Raw genomic sequence first — 25,261 nt, 5'->3', positions numbered from 1 at the left:
GGCAAACATTATTTCACACAGGGCCATGTTTGGTTTGGACATTTTTTCTCCCTTAATAATAAAAGCCTTTATTAAAAGCTGCATTTTGTGTTTACTTGTTTTTAGTCTTTGACTAATATTTAAATTTGTTTAATAATCTGAAACATTTAAGAGTGACTAACATGCAAAAAATAAGAAAGAAAGAAGAAATCATGTAGGGGCAAATACTTTTTCACACCCCTGTAGTCATATATTTCATATGTGAAGATCGCATGAATGTATATACAAGGGTTGGACAATGAAACTGAAACACCTGGTTTTAGATCACAATAATTTATTGTGGTGACGGACAGTTCTGGTTGAGGTGCACATTGAATTCTGTGTGATTTGATCAGCCGTGGTTTTATGTTTTTTGGATACAATCCGGGTTAGCACCCGAACATCCCTTTCAGACAGCTTCCTCTTACAGCGTCCACAGTTAATCCTGTTGGATGTGGTTTGTCCTTCTTGGTGATATGTTGACATTACCCTGGATACCGTGGCTCTTGATACATCACAAAGACTTGCTGTCTTGGTCACAGATGCACCAGCAAGACGTGCACCAACAATTTGTCCTCTTCTGAATTCTGGTATGTCACCCAAAATGTTGTGTGCATTGCAATATTTTGAGCAAAACTGTGCTCTAACCCTGCTAATTGAACCTTCACACTCTGCTCTTACTGATGCAATGTAGAATTAATGAAGATTGGCCACCAGGCTGCTCCAATTTAGCCATGAAACCTAAAATCCCACACTAAAATTATTGTCCAACCCCTGTACAATACGTTTATATAAAGATGGGGTCCTCCAGACCTGACCAGGGTTGAGAACTCTACATGGTCATAAAGAAAACTCATGTTATTTTTTTTTAGGTTTTGAAGATTCAGAGTTGGCTCGGCCAAGGCCGCCGACCACACAAACACTTACACACATATACACACACATTCATGCTGGAGAAAAGAGAGAGAGAGAGAGAAAAATAAAATGATTGGAAACAGCCTCCTTCTATCCAGAGACTGCTCCGGAGTTGCCATGGCAACCGAGCAGGGATGGCAAACTTACAGTCCTTTGCCTCCCAGATTTTTGTGTCTGGTGGCAGCTAAATAGGACAGCAGTGATTGTGCAGTGCTTTCAGCAAGCTCTAAGAGCCACAGTCACTGCAGACCCTGTTATTACACTCCGCCTGGCCTCCAGCTCTGCTCTCCTACTGGAACAAATTGGTGAAGCCTTAGGCTAGAGCAGGGGTTCTTAACCTGGGGGTTGTGACCCTCTAGTGGGTCCTGACAGCGTCCCGGGGGGGGGGGGAGGGGGGCTGGGGGTGGTCACGATAGTGATGCTGCACTGTGTACATGATTGGAACTCTTGAGTTCAGTTCAAGCAATGATAAACAACAAACTGGAACCACCATCTTTACTTTCCCAACTTTTACCTTTCGAGTAGCATCACAGCGCACATCGGAGGAAAGCACAGCGACTCGGTTCTGATACATCAGCTCACAGATGCCAAGTGTTGATCAACATCACCTTTAGGAGTGATGTGGGAAAAAAGCGCCATCTACCCACCCAGAGAGAGTAAGGCCAATTGTGCTGCTCTCTCAGGGCTCCAGCAGCAGATGACAAGCTGCATGACAGGGATTCGAATCAGCGATCTCCCGATCACAGTGGCAGCGCTTTAGACCGCTGAAGCACTTTTACTAAACTACTTCAGTAAACCAGACAAAATGAGTAATAAATATATCTGTTTAACGTTCACGACATGTTACCTTGTGATGTCAAACATATATATGTGAGTAAAATATATATGTACATTTCTTTTGTGTTGTACCATTTGTTTCACATTATGTGGTCATTATTCATTGTTTTGTCTTGTATTTATATTAAAGCCCTATCTGGACAGGATTAGTTTTTTAGGGGGATGTCTGTAAAAATATTTCACACTTATACTCAGTGATAAAACTATTGTATCTTGACTGTAATTGAAAAAACAGGAGGACCAAGGAGTTTTTTTGGCTTTCTCACTCACATGACATCAAGTTCAGTAGCTCCTCCATTTCCACTCGATGTTGTGGTTATGTGAATCTCTGTGAAAATGCACAGTGGACAAATAGCTATTTTATTAAACATGAGGTAACGAAATTCAGAGATGTGCATACGGACGGGACCACAGAGTTCAGCGAAAAACATTAATTTTCTCAGAGGACGTCTGGGAATAAGGGACAGGAATAAAATCACAGAGAAAAATACCCCTTAAGGACCCCTTAAGAAACTAATTCTGTCCAGATAGGGCTTTACAGTCCCTAAAATAGACACAGGAACATGGCAGGATTTCCTCTCATTTTTGGTGAAATGCAATCATATAAATGTTTAGTAAAATAAAAGTGAATTTCAGTAAAAGGATAGGTTGAAGATTTAGTGTATTGTTTTCCATCATTTGAAAGCAGTGGGGTCAAGTAACCTAGAAATGTTGGTTATCTATATTTTACTAGATAAATTTGTTTTCTGAAGACTTTATATTTCTACTTTTTTATTTTAAAAATAGCCTTGTGACTCCTATTTCATTTCAGCTTGTTTTCATTATGGCTTATCATCATAAAAAAAAAAATATCCGGATAAATCTTTCCATCAGACATGTTTATCACTGCTTAGTGAAAAGAGCACATCATACAGATGCTTCCACATTTAGGAGCTGCTGCACTGCCTGTTTTGCAAGGCAGGTTTGGGATTTTAACTCTTTGGGCCTATTGCTCAGCGTCTGGAGGGGGAAGAACTAGGCTTGTACAGAAACGAAAACCTTGCGTATTGTGAAGCATGGTGGTGGATCAGTCATACATCAGTCGTAGGGAATCTCCACCGTGTGGAAGGTAGCATGAATTCAGTTGGTGGAAATGTCATGCAGTCAGTGACAGAGCTGAAGCTTGGGAGAAATTGAATCTTTCAACAGTACAACGATCCCAAGCATACCTCCAATTCTACCATTGCTTGGTTGCAGAAGAAGGTCTGGAAGATTCTGGAGCGGCCATTGGAGGCCTTTGCCCAGCAGGAATGGGCTAAGATACCTGTTGATCTCTGCAAGAAACCTGTGACAAACTATGTTTTACGTCTGAAGAGTGTTATTTTTGCCAAAGCAAGCTGTACTATGTCATAAATTTGTATGTGACTAAGAGGTTGAATTTTTTTTTTTTTAAATGGGGAAATCACAAACAGATTTTTTTGTGAACAAGATAAAAAATTAAATGTTAAACTTACTAAAATACTTTACTGTTTTTGGGGTTGAATCTTTTTCTTTTTGAACACAACCATATGCTAGACACTAACTTAAAGTCCTGCATTCCTATTATAATGCACCCTTTTTTTCCAGCTCTTCTCTGTCTTCTCCGTCAGCCATTTCTACGCCACTTCAGCCGTCAAAAAGGACCCCCATGTCTTCCTCCACATGGACATCACCCTGACAGGACCTGCCTGACAGTCATGGAAATGGACTTGACGTTGTCTCTTTCTCCCCTAGAGCTGATTCCAGAATGACCCCATCATCTGCTCCAGTCAGAATCCTTACCAAATACGGAGATACAATCAGACAGATTTACCCTGAACTGAAATGTGAAACTTTCAGCATGACTTTAAAAACTATAAACCAGTAAAACCTACAATAGAGCCTGTTATCTACATTCCTATATTTATATATCTGGCTTGTTTTGGCTATTGCACAATCGAGTACTCCACTGAAAAATCGATTTGATTAATCGAGCAATCGCATAAAACATATTTGCTTGGTTAAAGAGCAACTAAAAGTACACAAGAGAAAACAAGACATTTTACTTAATAATGAATGATCAATCAGTTTCCTTTTTTCTTTTTTTTTCTTTTTTTCGATTTTAAATTCACAACATACATTTCAAAATTCCAAACAGAAATAAATAAAACTCAACAAAATAAGTGGATAAGCGTGCTGCATTCTTTTCTCACTAAGTCAGTGGATTCTGCAACTTGGGCAAAGGATGTTCTCCGAAATACATCAAGACCTGTGGAATAATTGTGACAGCAAAAGTATTAAAAATGTAGCTTTTTTTGTTTATTTACATTTTGCACTACTCAGACCTGATTAATTGACATCATTAAGACTAAATGACATAATACAGTCATTTCATGGCTGTACATTTATGAACCCTAAAATTGACAACTACTTCATTGGGGGACGTTAGGCACTAAGTTAGTGGTTATTAAAATTTTATCCAATAACCATCCGTTCTAATAAACTAACCACACACATTAGACAGTATTCCTAATAATCAGCACTCCACAGAGCTGTCTTTATGTTATTAAGGTACATTAATATTTGGTCAAATTTACCTGGATTCAGCGCCACCGCTCTATTCCGGGCGTCTTCAGCCAAGATGGTGCAGCATTAAAGACATGCTGCTTGTGAATTAAATAAACGATTCCTCGAGGCACAGAGTGGTAAGACCTACTTTTGATTAATACTATCATTTGTTTCAGATAGTGTTATTTAGGTTATTCCACAGAAAGTAGAATTCCTAGTTTCCTTTTCATAAGGAAGATAAGATATGTTTTTGGGCCTCTACCTATTGTCTATTTTAAGCTGTTTTCAGTATATTTTTAAAAAGGTGACTCTTATTTTGAATATAAGCCTACAGGAAACAGGAAGTAGGGCAGCCATTTTTTTTGAGAGTCAAGGTCAGGGAGAAGGGAGGCCAGAGAAGGCATGGCTGCTTTTAAGCCCTAACAATTTTTTGGCTCTCTTTGGTTTTATTTGTCACCTCTTTGTCCTTGGAAATATAATTGTTCTCTAGCCGGTGGAGATAGATCAAGGAGCTGGGTGAGATTATTCTGGTTTTCTTTTGCCTCGTTTGTTTGATTTTGTTTGATACTTGTTGGGCTCTGGATACAATTTGTTTTTTTTTTTGTTGTTTTTTTGTTTTTGCTTTGACTATTTTTTAATTTTTTGACTATTTTTGCTTGGATTATCATTTCATTTTTGGACATTATTTTTGCTTGGGTTATCATTGAACATTTTTTTTGGACATTATTTTTACTTAACTTAACATTGAACTTTTCTTTGGACATTATTTTGCTTGGATAAACATTTAATATTTGGATATAGTTTTTTGCTTGAATTATCATTTAACCTTTTTTGGATATTCCTTTTGCTTGGATTATTATTGATTTTTTTGTGTCTTTTTTGGGACTGTGGTTGTCTTGGACTGTAGTTGTTTTTGAGTGTTTTTTTTTTTTTTTTTGAAAGGTGATTTTAATTTTTTTTTATTTATTCATTTTTTTCTGGAACCCTGGACTTGAAACATAAGGTTCATGATCTTTTGTAATTAGAAAACATTTATCTAATGTTAATTTTTTGGTTTTGCTTTGTTGTTGCTGATGTTGTTAGGAAACAGTAAACTTCCTACTTTTGCAAGCTCTGATAGTAGTACTAGTACTAGTATTTGCTTGCTCAAGCTTTTCTCCCACTAAATTAGGTTCTGGATTTCATAAGTAACTCCTGAGTTTGGTCAGAGTGTTACACCCCTAATGCTGATTCTCCCCTCATTGGCTTTTTATGTAGAAGTGTGGGATTTTATCCTTAAACAGACAGTATTAGATATACCAGACCATTGATCAAGTGTTTTTACTGTGAAGATCTGAAGCATCATTGGCTTGTTTGCTGCAAAACACTGAGATTTGCTCGCGACTGCAGCAGCTACTGAAGTGGATTAAATGGACTAATCCATAGCTCCTTTTTTCCCACACAGTTTGCTAATCTAGAGGACACAGGGACAGTTTGGGGCCATGAACCCAGAGTCACTTAAGTCACTTTAAAAAAATGAATGAGAGGAAGATTTCTGAGAGGTACATTTCTGCCAGATTACCTGACAGTTCCAACACTCTTGTGCGGGATATTTTTATTTTTTTACGTTTTTGTTTTGAGTTAAGAAATTAACCCCGGTCCCCCCAAAGAACTCAAACAACCTACTTCAATTTAATAGGCATTTTTCACACCAACATCATAGAATTCTATTGTATTAATCCTCTGGGGTTGATGAACGCACCAGTGCATCGAATTTGGGGTTTGTTGATGTTTCTATTAATAACTTTGTGATAATACAGAGTAGTTGAGAAACTCATCTTTTTTAACTGCTTCCACTGCATTACGCTTATATGAATGTACCTTAAGAAAGACCTTAAGATGGAAGACCTAAACTAATAAGTTGTTTGACCAGAGGAGGATGGATCCCACCTTACATATTAGTCTGAATAGTACTAGTGAGACGAGTAGGCTCAGTTACGGTAAACATCAGCCAGAGGGGATAAAAACACCATAAACGATAATCGATCTAAGTGTCATACACAGGAAATCAATAGCGAAGGGCAGGCAGAAATCAGAGTCGGTAATTAAACAATCCAAGGTCACAACATAGAGACAAACACGGGCAAGGAATAATGCTTTTATTGTGAGTAAACCAGACAATACTCGGCAATGTGTGTGTGGAGTGAATGTGTATATGTGTATATAGTGGGTGGAACGGTGAAATCAATACTCCGGTGATTGACTTTCTGGTGGTGCTAGCTGTGTGCAGTGTCAAGTGATCAGGTAATTGAGTGATGTCGGAGTGAGGTGCATTCTGGGTATCGTAGTCCAGAAACTGGAGATCGCAGGTAGAGCTGAGTGTTAGAGAGACAGGAGCGCCTTCTGCACCAGTTGTGAAAATAAGGTACATGTGAGCATGATTCCTCCTAAAGTTTCTTCCTCCTACAGGTCTGAGGAAGTTTTTACTTGCCTCCTTCACTCACTGGAGGTTCTGTGTTGTATGTTTAGTGTATGTTTTGTCTGACTGTCCTGCTACCACATTTCTGTAAAGCTGTTTTGCAAATGCATCAGTTGTAAAAATATGAAAAAATGCTAAAAATTGATTTGATTTAATTTGACGATTCTTCAGCAGACCGTGCATAATCTTTTTGCCTCAATCTCTGACTGTCCTCTCTACCTCCATTCTTCACTCCTCACCCATTAAAGGCCTCTCTCCTCCCTCATTCTGCACACAATCATTTTAGTCTTGAGGGATGCTGCTTAAGCTGCAGAAAAGCAAGTCCTCTTCTCCAATTTAGGTCAGCTCTGTGACCTACTTAAGGCCCGCTGATAGCATTCAGCAATGCTAACTAGACCCATTTTCCCCGTGCTCCGTGCAGTCTGGCGAGAATGTTTCATATACGCCACCAAAGACCCTCCAGCATCAAACGTACAAAGGCAGGGAAGGGGAAACTGGTGGCTTTTATTCAGCTCACTGGATAAATGAGTGTCATTTGTAAGTGAATGGTGGAGCGGGTCAGTGCATTCATGTAGGGCAAGTGATCTAGCAAGAACATAATAATGTTGCAATACTTGAGAACATATCAAGTGATTTAGGTACATATATTCACTATATTGCCAAAAGCAAAGACTAATCACAGTTCTCCACAGGGAAATCTGATGGACGAGTCTTGATTTGCTATTCGCTAGGAAAATTATACTGTCTGATTAAACTGTGTCAAGTGGAAAATTTGTAAAAGGAGGGATTATGGTGTGGGGTTATTTTTTAGGAGTAGCTTTCAATGTTTTATTGTACCAAGATATTTGAGATAATTACATAATCCCACCCTTGAGGAACGGTTAAGAGACAACCTCTTCCTACTCCAACATGACTACTGCACACTTCTGAACTCACAAATCAGCTTCTGTAAAAATGGTCAAAAATTCCGGTACCACTTTAAAATAAGACTACCTTTATAAAGGGTTTATAAATGGTTTACAATTAGTTTATTAATGGTTACTAATTAGGTTGTAAATGCCTTAAAAATCATTAATAATCAGTTATAACACATACGTAGAAAGGGCCACAATATAGATGGCTGTGCATTCACCATTTGGCAAACAACAGGTCATTCTTGCCCTTTCTACGTATGTGTTATAACTGATTATTAATGATTTTAGGGCATTTACAACCTAATTAGTAACCATTAATAGACTAGTTGTAAACCATTTATAAACCCTTTATAAAGGTAGTCTTATTTTAAACACACTCCTTCCAAGTTGTGGAGAGGCTTTCCAGAAGAGCTGATGCTTTTATAGCTGTGAATGGTGGGTTGATGTCATATTAAACGCTATAGATTAAGAATGTGATGTCACTCAAATTTATATGCACACAAAGGCAAAAGAGCTAAGAATTTTGGCAATATAGTGTATGTATCAATATTTTTGCAGAAAACATTATAGACAAAAAATAAAATTTATTCAATGAAGGCATGCGAACAGATTTGTTTCTGAGATTCATGTATGAATCAAATCTAAAGACTCCAGGGTTCAAATATGAGTCGAATCTAAAGTTTTTATAGTTTAAGTATGAGTCGAATCTAAAGTTTTTATGGTTAAAGTATGAGTCGAATCTAAAGTTTTTATGGTTTTAAAGTATGAGTCGAATCTAAAGTTTTTATAGTTTAAGTATGAGTCGAATCTAAAGTTTTTATGGTTTAAGTATGAGTCGCATCTAAAGTTTTTATGGTTTAATTATGAGTCGAATCTAAAGTCTCCAGAGTTATAAGACAATTCTTAAATCTCTGGGGTTCAAGAATGAGTCAAACTTGAGTCTCGGGGGTTCATAAATGAGTCAAATGTAAAGTCTCTGTGGTTCAAGTATGAGTCAATTTTTTTTAATTCTGTAGTTTAAGAATGAGTCATATCTTAAATCTCTGGGGATTAAGAATGAGTCGAATCTTAAGTCTTTGGGGTTCAAGTATAAGTCAAATGTTACATCAATGCAGTTCATAAATGTGTTGGTTCTTAATTATTTGGGGTTCTAGTATGAGTTTAATCTGGAGTCTCTGATATTCATATATGAATTAAATCTTAAATCTTTGGGATTTAAGAATGTTGTACCATGTAGTACGAACCAAGGCATTCGTTTTAGGTCTTTCCTACAGTTTTATTTTTATTTTAGCCTTATTATTAGCTGCAAGCATTACATCATACATAACCCAATCCCTGCAGATTGAGTATCAACTGGTGTTCAAAGGAAAGTATCAAAACATCATAAAGCATCTTGGTCTGTAGTTTGAAGGCTTTTACAGCATATATGTACAGATTTACTGCCTTAAGGCTGGAGACTCAAGTGCCCATCTCTGGTGTATTATAGTGTAATTAATCTTGATATTGATGAAATACCACCATGTCACCCATCCTTATGCTCGTTCTCTGAGAGCGCACCCCGGGGCTGCATGGGAAGAGCCTCTGACTGAGAGACCTTGGGAACGTTCTTGGTCTACACTCTCACAGATGGGCTGGTGGAAGAGCTGTGGATGTATCCGGAGGAGTAGGACCAACTGTTCAGCGCCGCGGCAAATGTTCAGCTCGGGAAAACGCCTCCTTTCACCAAGCAACGGCATTCACAGGGCAATCCGCCAGGATGATATAATCTCGCAAAGTTACACGAGCTTAAAACTTCAGCTCTTTCTTTTGTGGCTCGTGGCATTGTTTTCATATTGGATTTTAACAAGGGAAGATGGAATTTTGAATGGTCTTCTGTGGGAAATATTGAAGATTGTGTGTTGATGACAAACAGCTACAAAATACCAAATATCCTACCTATGACCTCACTTATCCTAAAGCACATCAATACAGCAGCACAGTAGTGAAAGAACAACTGTAAACTTACCTCAGCATGTCTTACACTCATTTGCTCGTAATGGGCGATACAGGCGGAGGCAGTGGCTTTTATATTTTATATATATGTTTAAAACCCGTACAATAGAGATACAGAACTAAACTGAATGTTGAGTATAAATCCAGCCAAAAGACGACACTAATAAAAAAAAAAGTGCGAGTGAGCCCACAAGCCCACAATAAAATAAAAATCCAGATTTCTGGAATGTTGTCGATACATTGTGGGCATCAGAGAGCTCATTTTAAAACATGTGAGAATTACGGATGTCACAGGAGAAGTGAGATCTCTGCAATATATATATATATATATATATATATATATATATATATATATATATATATATATATATACTGTATGTATTTAAATGTTGGGTTGCATGTCTGCCATCTGTTTCATCTGTCAATTCATAAGACTACAATTAAAGGACTATTAAGGATGATATATTCTGTAGTAACTCAAAACATGCATCATGTATCAGGATGTATCGTCAGGTATAAAGGAAACATGCTTTCATTGCTTAAGCAATGGCAGATGTTAGCAGAGCTTCAGCCAGTATTTTCTTATTTGAACTGTGTGGTACATTACGGAAATCTGTATGGGCTGTGGTCTTCGAATCTGCCAATCGCCATTTAGTCAGCCCTATTTCCACACCCTAGGGTTGCCAGGTATAAGACAGAACAGCACACAAACAGGTGGCCATATTTCTGCTGAACAGGTAATCACAGAGCTTCAGTAAGGTTGCTGACCATAGCTGGGTAAATATCACAAATACCACCACTAGCGTAGTAGGAACAAACATTTTGGTGATTGAACATATATATTCACTGTTTAGGTAAAGAGTAAGACTTGTCGTTGCTTGCTGTTGTGTGTCAATCTGGCAACCCGTATTTGGAAATTGGACTCTCGTAGCCATTTAACACACTTGCTCACATTTTTTGTATTCACATCGAAGGGTGTTAACTGGTCTCCCAATTCTTGTTGGGATATATGGTTAGAATGAAGTGTTAGGACAACATGACCCTTCAATTGACACACTAGATGACACAGATGGCAATGTAGTATTGTAATTTGTAATTTAGTAAAATTGCAATAACCATTGCGTTATCATAGTTAAATCTACTTTTAATATATGGTTGCCCTTTTCTTCATAGCAAGCATTCAAAGTCACTGTAGTAAATTTCCTGTGTTACCTTAAATGGAACCAATTGATAAAAAAAAAAAAAACAGTAAAAAATCACACAATTCTTGGTTAACCTTGATACCAAACATTTATTTCAATATGTATAAGACATATCATCATACCATCCCCAATCAAAACACAAAGCAAAACCTCATAGGGCTGAAAATGTCCGGTTATCGTTTGACGTTCTAAAAGTTAACTCCAAAAAAAAGCTTGTTCGTTTTCAACCTCGTTATTTCAGAGTATCTCTTTATGGCACTGAAATGAATGTGCACCCTGTAAATCTTTACTAAAAGCAAATCTTCATATGAATGTTTGACACTTTATCCAAAGTAACGTCTGTCTCCTAATCAATGTGCACTACCACACGAGTTCTCTCGCAAAGTTACAAATATCTATATACAGAGGTACAAAGATCCAGCGGTTACTCAGCTGATTGAACAGAATGCACGGTAGAGCATAAATCAAGGTACCAACCATCACCATGAAAAGGCATCATTTACAAAACCAAACCAAACCAAACTTAAAAAAGGAAAAGTTAGAGTGAGTACATACAGTATCAAATGACCATGCAGCTGTAAGATCAGTTTAAAGCCATAATGTAAGGTACATTTATACTGTACAGTCATATATAAAATTCACTTCTGATATATTCTGATAAAGACGTACGTACGTACACTCCATTGAAAATATGTATATGTATATTAATGTAAATTATCTAAATTCGAATGAAACAAAAATAAATACATAGATAAATAAATATGACCAAAAAAATGACCTAATTCAATAAGGTTGTCCATATAAATAAATGATACTGTACAGTGACTAAATTCAAAACAACTCTCACCATGTTAAAGATTATTATGGGATTATAATTACATTCTTTTTTGGCCTTTTTTATTTTAGAATTTGAAATTAAAAGTTCATAAAATAAACCATGGTATTAGCAAGGATGTAAACAAGGCGGCTAGGATACAAATGCACAGTTTCAATTCAGCCTTGTACTTTCCCAGTAAAAACACAACTGCCTTAAACTGAGTGGTGACTGGAACTAATTCGACCAATCACCAACTGTTACTGTTTTTGCTCCAGGGGACACGACTGAATCAGTTTCTATTGCAGAATCTCAGACTGTATCACTGTCTCACAAGGTCTTGCCTGCCTCTTAGTCTCACATATTAAGCCAGGGGTCAACAGTCTTACCCACTAAGAGTTGGTGCAGATGCAGTTTTTCATTGTATTGTGGAATCAGGTTTGTTTTGACAATTTTTAGGAGGTGAAGTTCTGCCATGAAAATGATGTTACTGACTTATCGTACAAAAAACAGACACAAACATATTTTTGCTGAGCCTTTAAGCTAAACTTAAAATCAAATGAGAAGTATTTAGGCTAGAGTCCAGGAAAAAAAAAGTCCCAAGTCTTTAGGCTAGAGTCCAAGAAAAGTCCCAAGTCTTTAGGCTAGAGTCCAAGAAAAGTCCCAAGCCTTTAGGCTAGAGTCCAAGAAAAGTCCCAAGCCTTTAGGCTAGAGTCCAAGAAAAGTCCCAAGTCTTTAGGCTAGAGTCCAAGAAAAGTCCCAAGTCTTTAGGCTAGAGTCCAAGAAAAGTCCCAAGTCTTTAGGCTAGAGTCCAAGAAAAGTCCCAAGCCTTCAGGCTAGAGTCCAAGAAAAGTCACAAGTCTTTAGGCTAGAGTCCAAGAAAAGTCCCAAGCCTTTAGGCTAGAGTCCAAGAAAAGTCCCAAGTCTTTAGGCTAGAGTCCAAGAAAAGTCCCAAGTCTTTAGGCTGGAGTCTAAGACAAGTCACAAGCCTTTAGGCTAGAGTCCAAGAAAAGTCCCAAGTCTTTAGGCTAGAGTCCAAGAAATGTCACGTCTTTGGATAGTGTCCAAGTCAAGTTACAAGTCTCGAGTGCAGAGTCTAAATTAATTTACCAGTCTTCAGGTTAGAGTCCAAATCAAGTCATAAGTCTTTAGGCTAGAGTGCAAATCAACTCATTCGTCTTTAGCTAAAGTCCAAATCAACTCATAAGTCAAGTTAAAAGTCTCCAAGCCAGAGTCTAAATTAAGTTATGAGTCTTTAGGTTAAGTTTTTAGTCCAGGTCAACTCATAACTCTTCAGCTAGAGTCCAAGTCAATTTATAAGTCTCTTAGCTTGAGTTCAAGTCAACTCATAAGTCTTTAGCTAGAATCCAAGTCAACTCAGAATTCCTTAGCTAGAATCCAAGTCAACTCATATGTCTTTAGCTAGAGTCCAATTCAACTCACAAGTCTTTAGCTAGAGTCCAAATCAACTCACAAGTCTTTAGCTAGAATCCAAGTCAACTCATACATCTATAGGTAGAGTCCAAATAAACTCATACATTTTAAGCTAGCATTCAAGTCAACTAATAAGTCTTTAGCTTGAGTCCAAGTCAACTCATAAGTCTTTAGGCCAAAGTCCAAGTCAACTCATAACTCTTCAGCTAGAGTCCAAGTCAACTCATAACTCTTCAACTAGAGTCCAAGTCAACTCATAACTCTTCAGCTAGAGTCCAAGTCAACTCATAACTCTTCAGCTAGAGTCCAAGTCAACTCATAACTCTTCAACTAGAGTCCAAGTCAACTCATAACTCTTCAGCTAGAGTCCAAGTCAACTAGAGTTAAATAAAGTCATGAGTTAGGAGTCCAAGTCAACTCATAACTCTTCAGCTAGAGTCCAAGTCAACTCATAACTCTTCAACTAGAGTCCAAGTCAACTCATAACTCTTCAGCTAGAGTCCAAGTCAACTCATAACTCTTCAGCTAGAGTCCAAGTCAATTTATACGTCTCTTAGCTTGAGTTCAAGTCAACTCATACGTCTTTAGGCTAGTGTCCAAATTAACTCATATATATTTAGGCTAGTGTCCAAGTCAACTCATAAGTCTTTAGTTAGAGTCCAAGTCAACGCATAAGTCTTTAGCTAGAGTCCAAGTCAACTCATAAGTCTTTAGCTAGAGTCAAAATCCACTCATACGTCTTCAGGCTAGAGTCCAAGTCAACTCATAAGTCTTAAGCTAGAGTCCAAGTCAACTCATAACACTTCAGCTAGAGTTCAAGTCAATTTATACGTCTCTTAGCTTGAGTTCAAGTCAACTCATATGTCTTTAGGCTAGTGTCTAAATTAACTCAGAAGTCTTTAGGCTAGAGTCCAAGTCAACTCATAAGTCTTTAGCTAGAATCCAAGTCAACTCATAAATCTTTGGGGCAGAGTCCAAGTCAACTCATAAGTCTTTAGCTAGAATCCGAGTCAACTTATAAATCTTTGGGCCAGAGTCCAAGTCAACTCATAAGTCTTTAGCTAAAATCCAAGTCAACTCAAAAGTCCTTCAGCTAAAGTTCAATCGAGTCATCAAATAGGAGTCTTTATGCTAGAGTCAATGTCAAGTCACAAGTCAGGAGTCTTTATGGTTGTCTAAGTCAAGTCAAATGTCTTTATGGTTAGGTTACAAGCAAGTTACAAGTCTTAAGGCTGGGTCCAAATCAGGAATCTTTAGGCTAGCATTTAAATAAAGTCACATGCCTTTAGAGTCCAAGTCAAATAAAGAATCAAGTCTTTAGGCTAGAGTGCAAGTCAAATCATGAATCTTAAGGCTAGAGTCAAATTCAAGTCAGAAGTGTTTTGTCTAGAGTCCATGTCAAGTCTTTAGGCAAGACTCCAAATCCTTAATATAGCCTAGAATTAAATTAAATCACAAGTCAGGAGTATTTAGGCTAGAGTTAAATAAAGTCATGAGTTAGGAGTCTCTAGGCTAAAGCAAAAGTCATGACAAGTCAAATCACATGTCATTGGACAAGACTCAAAACCAAAATCTGTAGGCTAGAGTTTACATCAAATTGTGAATTTGACACATCAAATTGTGTCTTTAGGCTAGAGTCCAAGTGTGCAATTCAAGTTAAGAATTAGGAGTCTAGAGTCTAGAGTTCAAGTTCTAGTCAGGAGACTTTAGAGGAGATTCTGAGTCAAGTCAGGAGTTTTTAGACTAGAGTCCAAGTCAAGTCAGGAGTTTTTAGACTAGAGTCCAAGTCAAGTCAGGAGTCTTTAGACTAGAGTCCAAGTCAAGTCAGGAGTTTTTAGACTAGAGTCCAAGTCAAGTCAGGAGTTTTTAGACTAGAGTCCAAGTCAAGTCAGGAGTTTTTAGACTAGAGTCCAAGTCAAGTCAGAAGTCTTTAGAGAAGACTTTGAGTCAAGTCAGAAAGCTTTAGGCTAGAGTCCAAATCAAGTCACAAGTCTTTAGGCAAAAGTCCAAGTTAGGTAACAAGACTTTAGACTAGAGTCCAAATCAAATGACAAATGCCAAATGACAAGCTTTAAGGCTAAAGTCTGTAAGTATTTGAGTTACGAGTCAGAAGTCTTTAGGCTAAGGTCCGAGTCAAGTTTTGAGTCTTTAAATTATGAGCCAGAAGTCTTTAGGCTTCAGTCAAAGTCAAATTAAAGTCCAAGCCAAGTTGCAAGCCTTTAGTTAGAGTCCAAGTCAAGTGATATTTCTTTAGACTAGAGTCCAAGTCAAGTCATGAATTTTTAGAGAAGACTCTAAAGCAAGACATACTTCTTTAGGCTAGATTCCAAATCAATACACAAATCTTAAGTCCAAAAGTTCAAAAGTGAAACCAATGCCACCGTTATAACAGATTTTTGTAAAACTGCTTTGCAGCAGTTGTAAAAATTGATGTATAAATCAATTTGATTTGATTATTTTCATTAATTCATTGTATGATAAGTCAGTAACATATAAAAAAAATTGAGGCCTACTAAAGACCCCTGCAGTGTACCATCAATACTGTCACGAAACACCCTGAAGGAATGTATAAATGTGTGTGTGTGTGTGCGTGTGTTTGTTGATTCTGTACCCTATTAAGTCGTCACTGTACTACATTTGGACAAATACAGTAATCTACAGGCAGCTCGCTATAAATCTCTCTTAGGCACTCTACGAATACTAACTAACAGTGAAATAATATTCCTGTGGCGTAGAAAAGCCCAAACAGAAACCAACGTGATTGGAAATGGCCTTCTGGAGGCTGTGTGCGGAATGCAGTGTTTGGAGGGTGACTCATTTTCTCTGAGCCCTCCTAGACAATGTGGAGGAGGAGGAAGAGGAGGAGGAGGAAAAGGAAAACAGACTCAGCGCTAACATCACTGCAACAACTCAGCCCGACAACAAATGCATGGTAATGCAATATACAACGAGTGCTCAACCCACCAGAACAAAACAAGCCAGAAATAATAATATAAAGCACAGTCTGAGGACCCAGTGTTCACTAAATAAAAGGCAGGTAAAAGGCGTGTCTGAATGTGATCCTCTTTTGCATTTTGATGCCTAGCTTAAGGCAAACATTTGCTAAAAAAATCATTGTCTCGATGCCATCCAAGAGCACTTTCTAACTAAATGTAATAAACAGATTGTTTATTTAGATAACACTACAAAATGGGGCACTAAAATAACTCCCACCCCCATGTTTTCCTTCCCTGTAATCTTAAAAATAAAGGTAGTAAAATGGTTCTTTGAGTGATTCTATTTAATGGACATTTTTGCTTTAATACAGAAGTATTCCATGTTTGTAGTAGAGATGTGTGAACATGAAGAACCTTGTAGAATTATGTGATCAGTAAGGGCAGAATTGTGGGCAGTGGTGGCTCAGTGGTTAGAGCACTATACCATCGACAACAGGGTTGTTGGTTCCATTGGTGTCCATCATACGTCCATATTGATTCATGTGTTTTTAATGGTTTGGGTATCAGGCTATCAAGTTCGATACGATTCCTAATCTTAATTATAATGCAGCAGAGTGCCCTCTGGTGTGTTGTAGACACCATTTCCAAATGGGATTTGCCGCTGCAAATGTGAGAAACATCTAATAGAACTTTTAATAATTACTTTCCAGTACACCCTAAATAGTACAGCAGTCACATTCAGTGGATATTTAGGCTCAATACCATTTCACCTCTTGGCCCTACCACTGCTGGTTTGCGCCTTCACGTCTAGGGGTAAAATGTACTGATTCTCGTTCAGGGGTAGGGGAAGTGTTGGGACTGCACTGCTATAGTTATATCTGTATCAGGTTCTTAAGGGATTGTCCCAATTCTCAGAAGGAGGATTTCACCCCTCCTTCTAGCTGTTTACTTAAAACAAGGGGTAGGGGACTGAATGAGATAAGGATTCAGCCTTATGCTGCAATCTGTTTGAACTGGGAAATCTGAATTCCTACAGGTCAGATTTCCAGACCCAAATATTTGTATTTTTTATTTTATCCAATTGTCCCACCCCTTTGTGCGTCCCCATCACCGGTGACGCCTGTGACCCTCAGAGGATGCAGACGAGCACACGCCTCCTCCGACACGTGCAAAGTCAATCACCCCTTTTTTCGAGCTGCTGCAGATGAATCGTGCAGTGTTCTTTAAACTCTGAACCTAAGTAAAAGTACTAACGTATTTAACATTTTTGTACTTAGGTATTGCAGTAAGTAGTTTATTGTAAAATGTAGTACTGAAGTACTGAAAGTAAAAGTACAGTACTGTGTTATTAGTGTAGTTATTACAGAAAGCATTGGAAAGTTCTCAGAGGTAGAACAGAAGCAGCGAGATCTTCTTGTAAGATCAGCTTGATCTCTTGATTCACTCAACGATAAGCAGCTTCATCAAACCCAGTGACAGAGCAGAGCATCTACCGCTCTGGATTTAGTAATAATGTGGTTTGGAATGATTCCTTCATGGAAAATATGTAGTAAAGAAAAAATTAAAGTAGTAAAAATAATACTCCAGTAGATACAGATACAGCATTATTTTAGTACTTAAGTACAGAAGTGAAGTAAAAAACATTATTTATTACACTGCTGTCATTAACAGCACATCTTACCGAATTGATTCAGGACATCCCCCATTTTAAAGGTTCTACACACACATGCAGATCTCATACATGGAATACTTGTCTCTAGATCAAAATTTGGTTCTTCTATGGCACCACTCAAAGAACACATTGTAGCACCTTCATGTTCAACAGTCTACAGTATCTGTTCTGAAGTTTGGCAAATCCACTACTCCACTTCTACTCTGTGTAAACGTAAATTTACAGTTACATCCCCTTACCCTTCTAAAAGCCACGTCTATAGTACTTGCTAGCAACGCTGTAAGGATAATTAACAGCCAGTGATGCTCTAAAGAGGCCCAACTATATGGTCTGTTACAAATATATTTACACTGAGAAAAATATATATATACTGTATATTTCCACACTGGGATATATGGTATGAAAGTGTATGGTATTTCTAAAGCACCGCCATGTTGTCGTCTGAGGCAACACACGTGTTTGTTAGTAAAGGACGATGGGAGTTTAAAAAACACTGTCTAGGTAGTGTAGACAATATCGTCGACCAAAAAAAATGTCTTTGACTGTATAATCGTGGTGAAAACGTAACACAGTCGAATTAAGCCAAAACGAAAAAGCAAAAAGTCCACCATGGACATGGAGAGAAAAAACAAAGCATTTTTTTGTGCTTCTCAATGTCACAGTATGGTAAAAAAGAGAGGGAAAATGCACAACTCCCCTTACAACTGCCTTCCGTGGGTCAGAGAGAGCCAGCTGGCTGTCAGAATGGAGGGCAATGGAGATATCCAGTATTAGCTCCCATCTGTCCCTGTAGAGAAGTGTGAGCAGTAGAGCAAGGCCACTCCGGGAACAGGAAACGAGGGGAAAGAAAGAAGACTCAGAGAGTCGGAGCTCACTCTTTGAAGGTCACAGTAGGAGGGGGTGTGGGGGAGTGTTTGAAAAAGTGCGGCAGGTTCCTGGTGTTGTCCGGGCTGGGTCCTCTGTCGGGCAGCATGGAGACGTTGACGCTGACGCTGTTGTTTTTGCGCCGCTGGAGGGTGGAGTCTCGGCTGGAGGCGATGGACAGCGTCTCGGAGGCGGCCTCGCTGCTCGTCTCCACCGGCGTCACGCGGATTGTGGTGATGGCCTGCGGGTGGGCGTGCGGGTGGTGGTGGTGGTGGAAGTGCGGATGATGAAGAGAGGGGTTGCTCATGTCCGGGAGGCTTTGCTTGCCGTCGACGGAGCCGTAGCCGTCTTTGAGGGAGTCGCAGCTTTCCGAGTCCCGGTTAAGGTCGTTAAGCTCGAAGGACTGGCGAATGCTGCCTCGCTCTTGAGGAGGCTTCCACCGCCAGGAGCCACCACCTTCCATTTTTACCATAGGTCTGCTTTCTGGGTGCGCTTCCACGTGCACAATGCCTGCGTTGGGCTCCTGGTCCATCAGGGCCTTGTAGCGGATGGATCCGGTGCAGCTGAGGGTGCTGCTCTCGCTCTTTGGGCTCCCGTGCAACATCCCTTGCTGCTTGGACATGGCAATCACCTGCATAATGCGTGGCTGGCTGTTAGTCCTGCAGACGGTGCTCTTTTCAGCCACTTTCATCCACTTGGATCGAGCTGAGTTCCCTCCTCCACCATCGCTAGCCTCCCCACTATCATCTTGCGGAGAAGAGCAGGCATTTTCTTGTGTCTCCTCCGGAATGTGAACCAGCTGAGAGGAACCTGGTCGCGACTGCATGGACACTCTGGCTCCACCCACCATTCCACCACCTCCGTTGTGGTTGTGGTTGGGCAGTGGCACAGAGCTAGCCGCCAGCTTCATGTACTGGCTGGCTGGGCCGCCCATCTCCATGCCCATAGCGGCAGGTTCTGAGCTGCAGCGGAGTTCCATAGAGCGCTGAGGCGAATGGCCCGGATCGGCCTCCACCTCCATGGCCTGCAGAGAGAGCTTGCGGTTCTCGTTCTTGCTCTTCCATTGCGAGAGCAGCTGCTTGGATCGCGTGGAGTCCATTGAAGAGTGGATGGCGGCGTGACGACGGGAGACGGGCTCTTCTGGAGCCTGGGGGAAAGGCTAAACACAAACACAGAGGGAAAAAACAGAAACAAAAGACTTATACACCATTTATACACAATGCTACATTTACTTATGTTCATTTAAATCCAAAAAGTGCAAACACGTGCATGCTGGACTAATACAACACCCAGAGTACGTTCAAGGATCTATTCACCTTATTTACCTGGTAGCCATTTTGATAGTTTTGAGAATAGGGTAACTCAGTCTGCAAGGACGCCTCAAAAGATACAAAGAAAGGGATTCAGCAGCTAGAATGGTATGCTAGAGGAAACACCCAGTGCAAAGTATACAGTACAGCTGGCAGGAGCTTCCAGCCAAAGATAACAGTACATTCACATTGTTCACTACAACCCCAAATCATAAAAAGTTGGGACAATAGCAACATATACTGGCTTCAAGACGTCTTCATGTCTTTGAAGTCCAGGGATGTTCCTGCATTTTCAAAAAGACAATGCAAAACCACATACTGCAACACATTCCAAAGGCACGGCTGTGGAAAAAGAGGGTACCGGTGTTGGACTGACCCGTTCAAACTGTGAAACTCATATATTATATAGATGGATTACATACAGAGTGATCTATTTTAAGTGTTTATTTCTTTTATCATTGATGATTATAGCTCACAGCCAATGAAAACCCAAAAATCACTGTATCAGAAAATTAGAATATTATATAAGACCAATTGGTACTTTCTGCCATGTGGGCATTGTGCCAAGTCCTTCTGGACAATGAAATCTGCATCTCCATAAAAGTTGTCAGTAGCAGAGGGAAACATGAAGTGCTGTAAGATTTTGTGGGAAAACAAAACTGCACTGACTTTAGACTTGATAATAAAACACAGTGGATCAACACCAGCAGATGACATGTCTCTCCAAACCATCACTGATTGGTGGAAACTTCACACTAGACCTCAAGCAGTTTGGACTGTGTGTCTCTCCACTCTTCCTCCAGACTCTGCTCCCTTGATTTACTAATGAAATGTAAAATATACTGATGATCAGTGATGGTTTGGAGAGACATGTCATCTGCTGGTGTTGATCCACTGTGTTTTAACAAAAGACCAATGTCAGCGCAGTTTTATCCTGCAAAATCTTACAGCACTTCATGCTTCTCTCTGCTACTGACAACTTTTATGGAGATGCAGCAAGATTTCATTTTCAAGCACTGCCTAAAGTATCAATTGGTCTTATATAATATTCAAATTTTATGATACACTGACCGTAACCATCATCAATAAAATAAACACTTAAAATAGATCACTCTCTTTTTTTTTCATATTGTCCCAACTTGTTGTGATTTAGGGTTGTAACACAGTATCTTCTAGTGTTGTAGTACTTGATTCTGGCCTCATAAATGAGTGAGTCTGGCCTCAGCTCAGACTTAACCTCATTTGGAATTGGTCTTGTCTCGTCTTGTGGAGAGCAGGACTTGAAAATTGTTGTTGAGATAATTTTTATTAGAAACTGAAACTAAATCTTCGTCTTCGATGTGTGTAGCAAAGTTATTTAATGTGCACGATTCTTAAAGTCGATTAATCATGTAGTAGTAATTGGATTTGGATAAATAATTATTTATATTCTTTTTAGTAATTTGTTTTAGTGAATTGAATATTAATGCAAACTGTAGTATAGATAGTAGAATTTTTTTATAAATGGCATTGATGCAAATATGCATTGTTGAGGTATTATTTTGCAAACTGTGTTAAAGGATAGAATGACTGGGGAAATCATCAATATCATTCACAGGGTTGTTTCAAGGCAAAAAGGACCTCACTACGTATCATCACCCCAAACTTCTTGTATGTTAGCCTTCGTTTCTTATTATCAGGTCATATTTTGAGAAAGTCAAATATATGAACTAATTCCTAGTTTTGCCTAGAGCTCTAAAATTGTGCCTCAGTCTTGGTCAAAAATGTAATAACATTATAATAAAAAACATTGTATCAAGTGTAGTTCAAACAGCGAATCAATGGTATTAAACACACTATAACCACCATCTTTACTGAAATGTTATATTGTTGTTTGACCAAGATTGTTTGAGGCGAAAAGCCATATAAACATATAAAACTCAGTTCAGTTAAATAAACTTAAGATGAGTAAGGACGTGTAAAGTTTAAAAATCTATATACTGTCAAATATAAAAGATAGGTTGATGTTTTGGCGTGCTGTTTTCATAATTTGAAAGTAAAACTAATGTCAGTTAGCTTTTTCTGTTCTAGTGTTAATTGTTAAAGTGACAGTGAACAGCTGGTGTATATGTATACTGGTAATTCCTAGAATTTAAATGGCCTCTCACACAATTTGTCATGGCATTCAATTCATTATCCGCTCGGGGACTCATGCAATTGCTTGGTTTGCCTGTCCTGTTGAAATGGGCCTGATCATTCATACTCAAAAGTTGCATTGCCTTAGTTAGACTTAAATGACAAAATAATAATAATTCATTATAATTTTATAATTACATGGCAATTAAAACTTTTTATCTGGTCTCGGTCTTGGCCTTGCTCTCGGCAACTCCCGGTCTTGGTGACTCAGACTTGGCTTTAAAGGTCTTGACTACAACACTAGAAGCTACTATTAGCTAAATACAGGGGTTGGACAATGAAACTGAATCACTTGGTTTTAGAGCACAATAATTGATTGTCCCACAGACAGTTCTGGTGGAAACAGGAGAGTTGAGGTGCACATTGAATTCTGTCGTGATTTGAGCAGCCGTGGTTTTAGGGTTTTTTGGATACAATCCGGGTTAGCACCCGAACATCCCTTTCAGACAGCTTCCTCTTACAGCGTCCACAGTTAATCCTGTTGGATGTGGTTGGTCCTTCTTGGTGGTATGCTGACATTACCCTGGATACCGTGGCTCTTGATACATCACAAAGACTTGCTGTCTTGGTCACAGATGCTCCAGAAAGACATGCACCAACAATTTGTCCTCTTTTGAACTCTGGTATGTCACCCATAATGTTGTGTGCATTGCAATATTTTGAGCAAAACTGTGCTCTTACCCTGATAATTGAACCTTCACACTCTTACTGCTCTTACTGGTACTCTTACTGGTGCAATGTGCAATTGGCCACAAAGGCTGCTCCAATTTAGCCATGAAACCTCGCACACTAAAATGACAGGTGTTTCAGTTTCATTGTCCAACTCCTGTATATCATTACAAAAAACAAACAATAGAATCTAATAAGACTTAAAAAAGGACTTAAGTTAAAAATCACTTGTATACAGTGCATACAACATGTCGTCTGTGATTGGAGTAAATTATGTTATTAATGGTAGCCTGTTCAATGAACATACACAACCACATACATGTGGCAACAAGCAACACGTTTCTTGGCATATTTTTTGGGGTTTGTTAGTTAGAAACTGTGGAACAGTTTTAAATTAAACAGCCATAAAACGTTCAAGGACAAGGAAGTGGGGTACAGTAGGGTTGTGGTAGGAAACCGTTAACAAATATATTCCGCAACACCTACTGTGGAGTGGACGCGAGGCAGCGTGTTACTAAAGGTCACCAGGCTCTCCTTGCAGATTGGGCTGCGGGGTGTTATGCACTCCACCTCAGTGCTGGCTCTCTTCAGGCTGGTGAGGGAGTCGCTGTGACGCTGAGGTCCGCGAAGCAGGATGCTCTCGGAGCGCGCCGACGTGGGTCGCTCCCTCACGCTGTAGCTTTTGGCGTGTAGGAGGCGCGGGTGGTCCGTGGTGAGGTTGGGCAGGGTACGCAGGGGCTCTCGGAGGGCTGGCGGGGGCATGATGGGCTGTGGCTGGGCTGGTAGCTGCATGGGTGGAGGTTGAGGCTGGTGAGGTTGCGGTGGGCGCAGGTGATGGAGTGGGTGATGGTGATTGTGGTGGTGCTGGTGGAGAGACGTGTCTTCACTGGGTTTGAAATTCCCTACTGCATACAGACCCTGCAGGACAAAGAGAGAGACACACATCAACATTGTCTCCAGTGTTTTAAAGCTTCATAACAATGAACACCAAGACAAGAAAAGCAAAACAGAAGCTAAACCAATTTTTTCCCAATTTAGCTAAGCTGCTACTCAGCTGACTATCCCTCATTACTGGTGATGCCACAATACAAGGAGGGTAAAGACTAGCACATGCCTCCTCCGACACACAAGAGCGCAATCTACCCACCCAGAGAGAGCAAGACCAATTGTGCTCTCTCAGGGCTCCAGCAGCTGATGGCAAGCTACATGACCAGTTTCCTTTGATGAAAAGTGTTGGACACATCCAGGTAGCTGCACCATTAAAATAGCAATTCACCAAAGCCCTTGATTAATTAAAGGTCTCATTCCATCGTATTTAAATGCATTTTTAAATGTCTAGTTGTGGTCTCTATTATGAATAAATGCCATATGAGCTGTTTTTTTTGTGAAAAAAAAAAACTACTTAGCTCTGCTTTAGATCACTGAATTAGTGGTCTCTGAAGAAAGACAGGTTTTGGCTCTTGCTCTTGAATATTCACACATTTACGCAAGTATATAACCTCTGATTGGCTAACAGCCCTGCAGCAGAGAATGCAACCTGCTGCCTGCCCCTACAGTATACATTTTACAGCTCTAAAACTTAAACAACAAAATGTTTTCAGAGATACAGCTTTAGTTATAAAGTGCTAATTAAAGTTAACCCTTAAACTTCCCTTAACATCAGACTTGAGCTGCCCCATGAACGAGAAACGTTTCTTTCAGCTAAACTAAGGCTACTAAACTCTTACCTCTGACTTGGTGATTCGGTGCTTGGGCAGTTTTACCACGTCGAAGCCCCAGAATTTGCTCTATATCATAAAATCCAAAGCGAACGGCACCTGTTTTGACTGGTGTTCTGTCGAGTTGTGCTACCTTGTCAAACCGTGCTTTCTTAGTGTTTATTTAAGTTCTCGGTAAAACGCGGAATCAACCGGAGATCCGATTTAAACCTACAGTTACTTACACAAGGTAGTTAACGCTAACAAGCTCTATAAACAAAAGATGTAAGCTCTGTCTGTGGGCGGTCCTGGGCCGAGGTGGGCGAGGGTATGAAATCACTGGTTGACGTTGGCACTTTACATCTCTCTCTCTCAACTTGTTTTTCTGAGAAATTTCTTTTTTTAGCTACTGAAGACTAGCTACTATAGTATGCATATGCAACTCAGAGAGACCTGTAGTATTTCACAAAGAACAAGAAAAGGTGGATTTTAAGGGAAGAGATATACAGTCATATGAAAAAGTTTGAAAAAGCCATTTCTGCAAGCACGCCACAAACAGAGTCGCCTTAGGTATGCAAAAGCAGACTGACTCTGTTTGTGGCGTGCTTGCAGAAATGGTTTGTTTCGCATTACTCTCCCATACAGCTTCTCCTTGTACAAAGTGCGCTGTATTGTTGACCGATGCACAGTGACACCATCTGCAGCAAAATGATGCTGCAGCTCTTTGGAGGTGGTCTGTGGATTGTCCTTGACGGTTCTCACCATTCTTTTTCTCTGCCTTTCTGATAT

General features: G+C 39.4%; 1 protein-coding gene and 1 long non-coding RNA gene across 4 annotated transcripts in view; one reads left to right on the top strand and one right to left on the bottom strand.

Moving 5' to 3' along the window:
* The first annotated feature begins 12,218 nt into the window (after positions 1–12,218).
* LOC125782608 (uncharacterized) lies at positions 12,219–12,675 on the top strand. Of its 2 annotated transcripts, none has more exons than XR_007425329.1 (3): positions 12,219–12,311; positions 12,345–12,407; positions 12,596–12,675. It is a non-coding gene; the product is annotated as an uncharacterized LOC125782608 (long non-coding RNA). The 2 variants fall into 2 exon arrangements; XR_007425328.1 differs by having other exon boundaries at positions 12,345–12,439.
* Positions 12,676–17,302: 4,627 nt separating this feature from the next.
* The window catches only part of plppr4a (phospholipid phosphatase related 4a), a 68,134-nt gene continuing 60,175 nt past the window's right edge, over positions 17,303–25,261 (bottom strand). The window contains exons 7-9 of one of the 2 annotated variants that reach the window (XM_022674646.2): positions 23,262–23,693; positions 19,938–20,000; positions 17,303–19,780 (exon numbers count right to left, since the gene is read on the bottom strand). In XM_022674646.2, the coding sequence (XP_022530367.2) occupies positions 18,629–19,780; positions 19,938–20,000; positions 23,262–23,693 (1,647 nt within the window). In that variant the 3' untranslated portion in view covers positions 17,303–18,628. The remainder of the gene's footprint in view (positions 19,781–19,937; positions 20,001–23,261; positions 23,694–25,261) is intronic. The other variant, XM_049467149.1, reaches the window with a different exon arrangement.

The sequence above is a fragment of the Astyanax mexicanus genome, chromosome 18 (genome assembly GCF_023375975.1).
Source record: "Astyanax mexicanus isolate ESR-SI-001 chromosome 18, AstMex3_surface, whole genome shotgun sequence".
Classification (NCBI taxonomy): Eukaryota; Metazoa; Chordata; class Actinopteri; order Characiformes; family Acestrorhamphidae; genus Astyanax; species Astyanax mexicanus.
The sequence above is the reverse complement of the archived record's forward strand: the minus strand, read 5'-3'. Positions and strand labels throughout refer to the sequence as shown.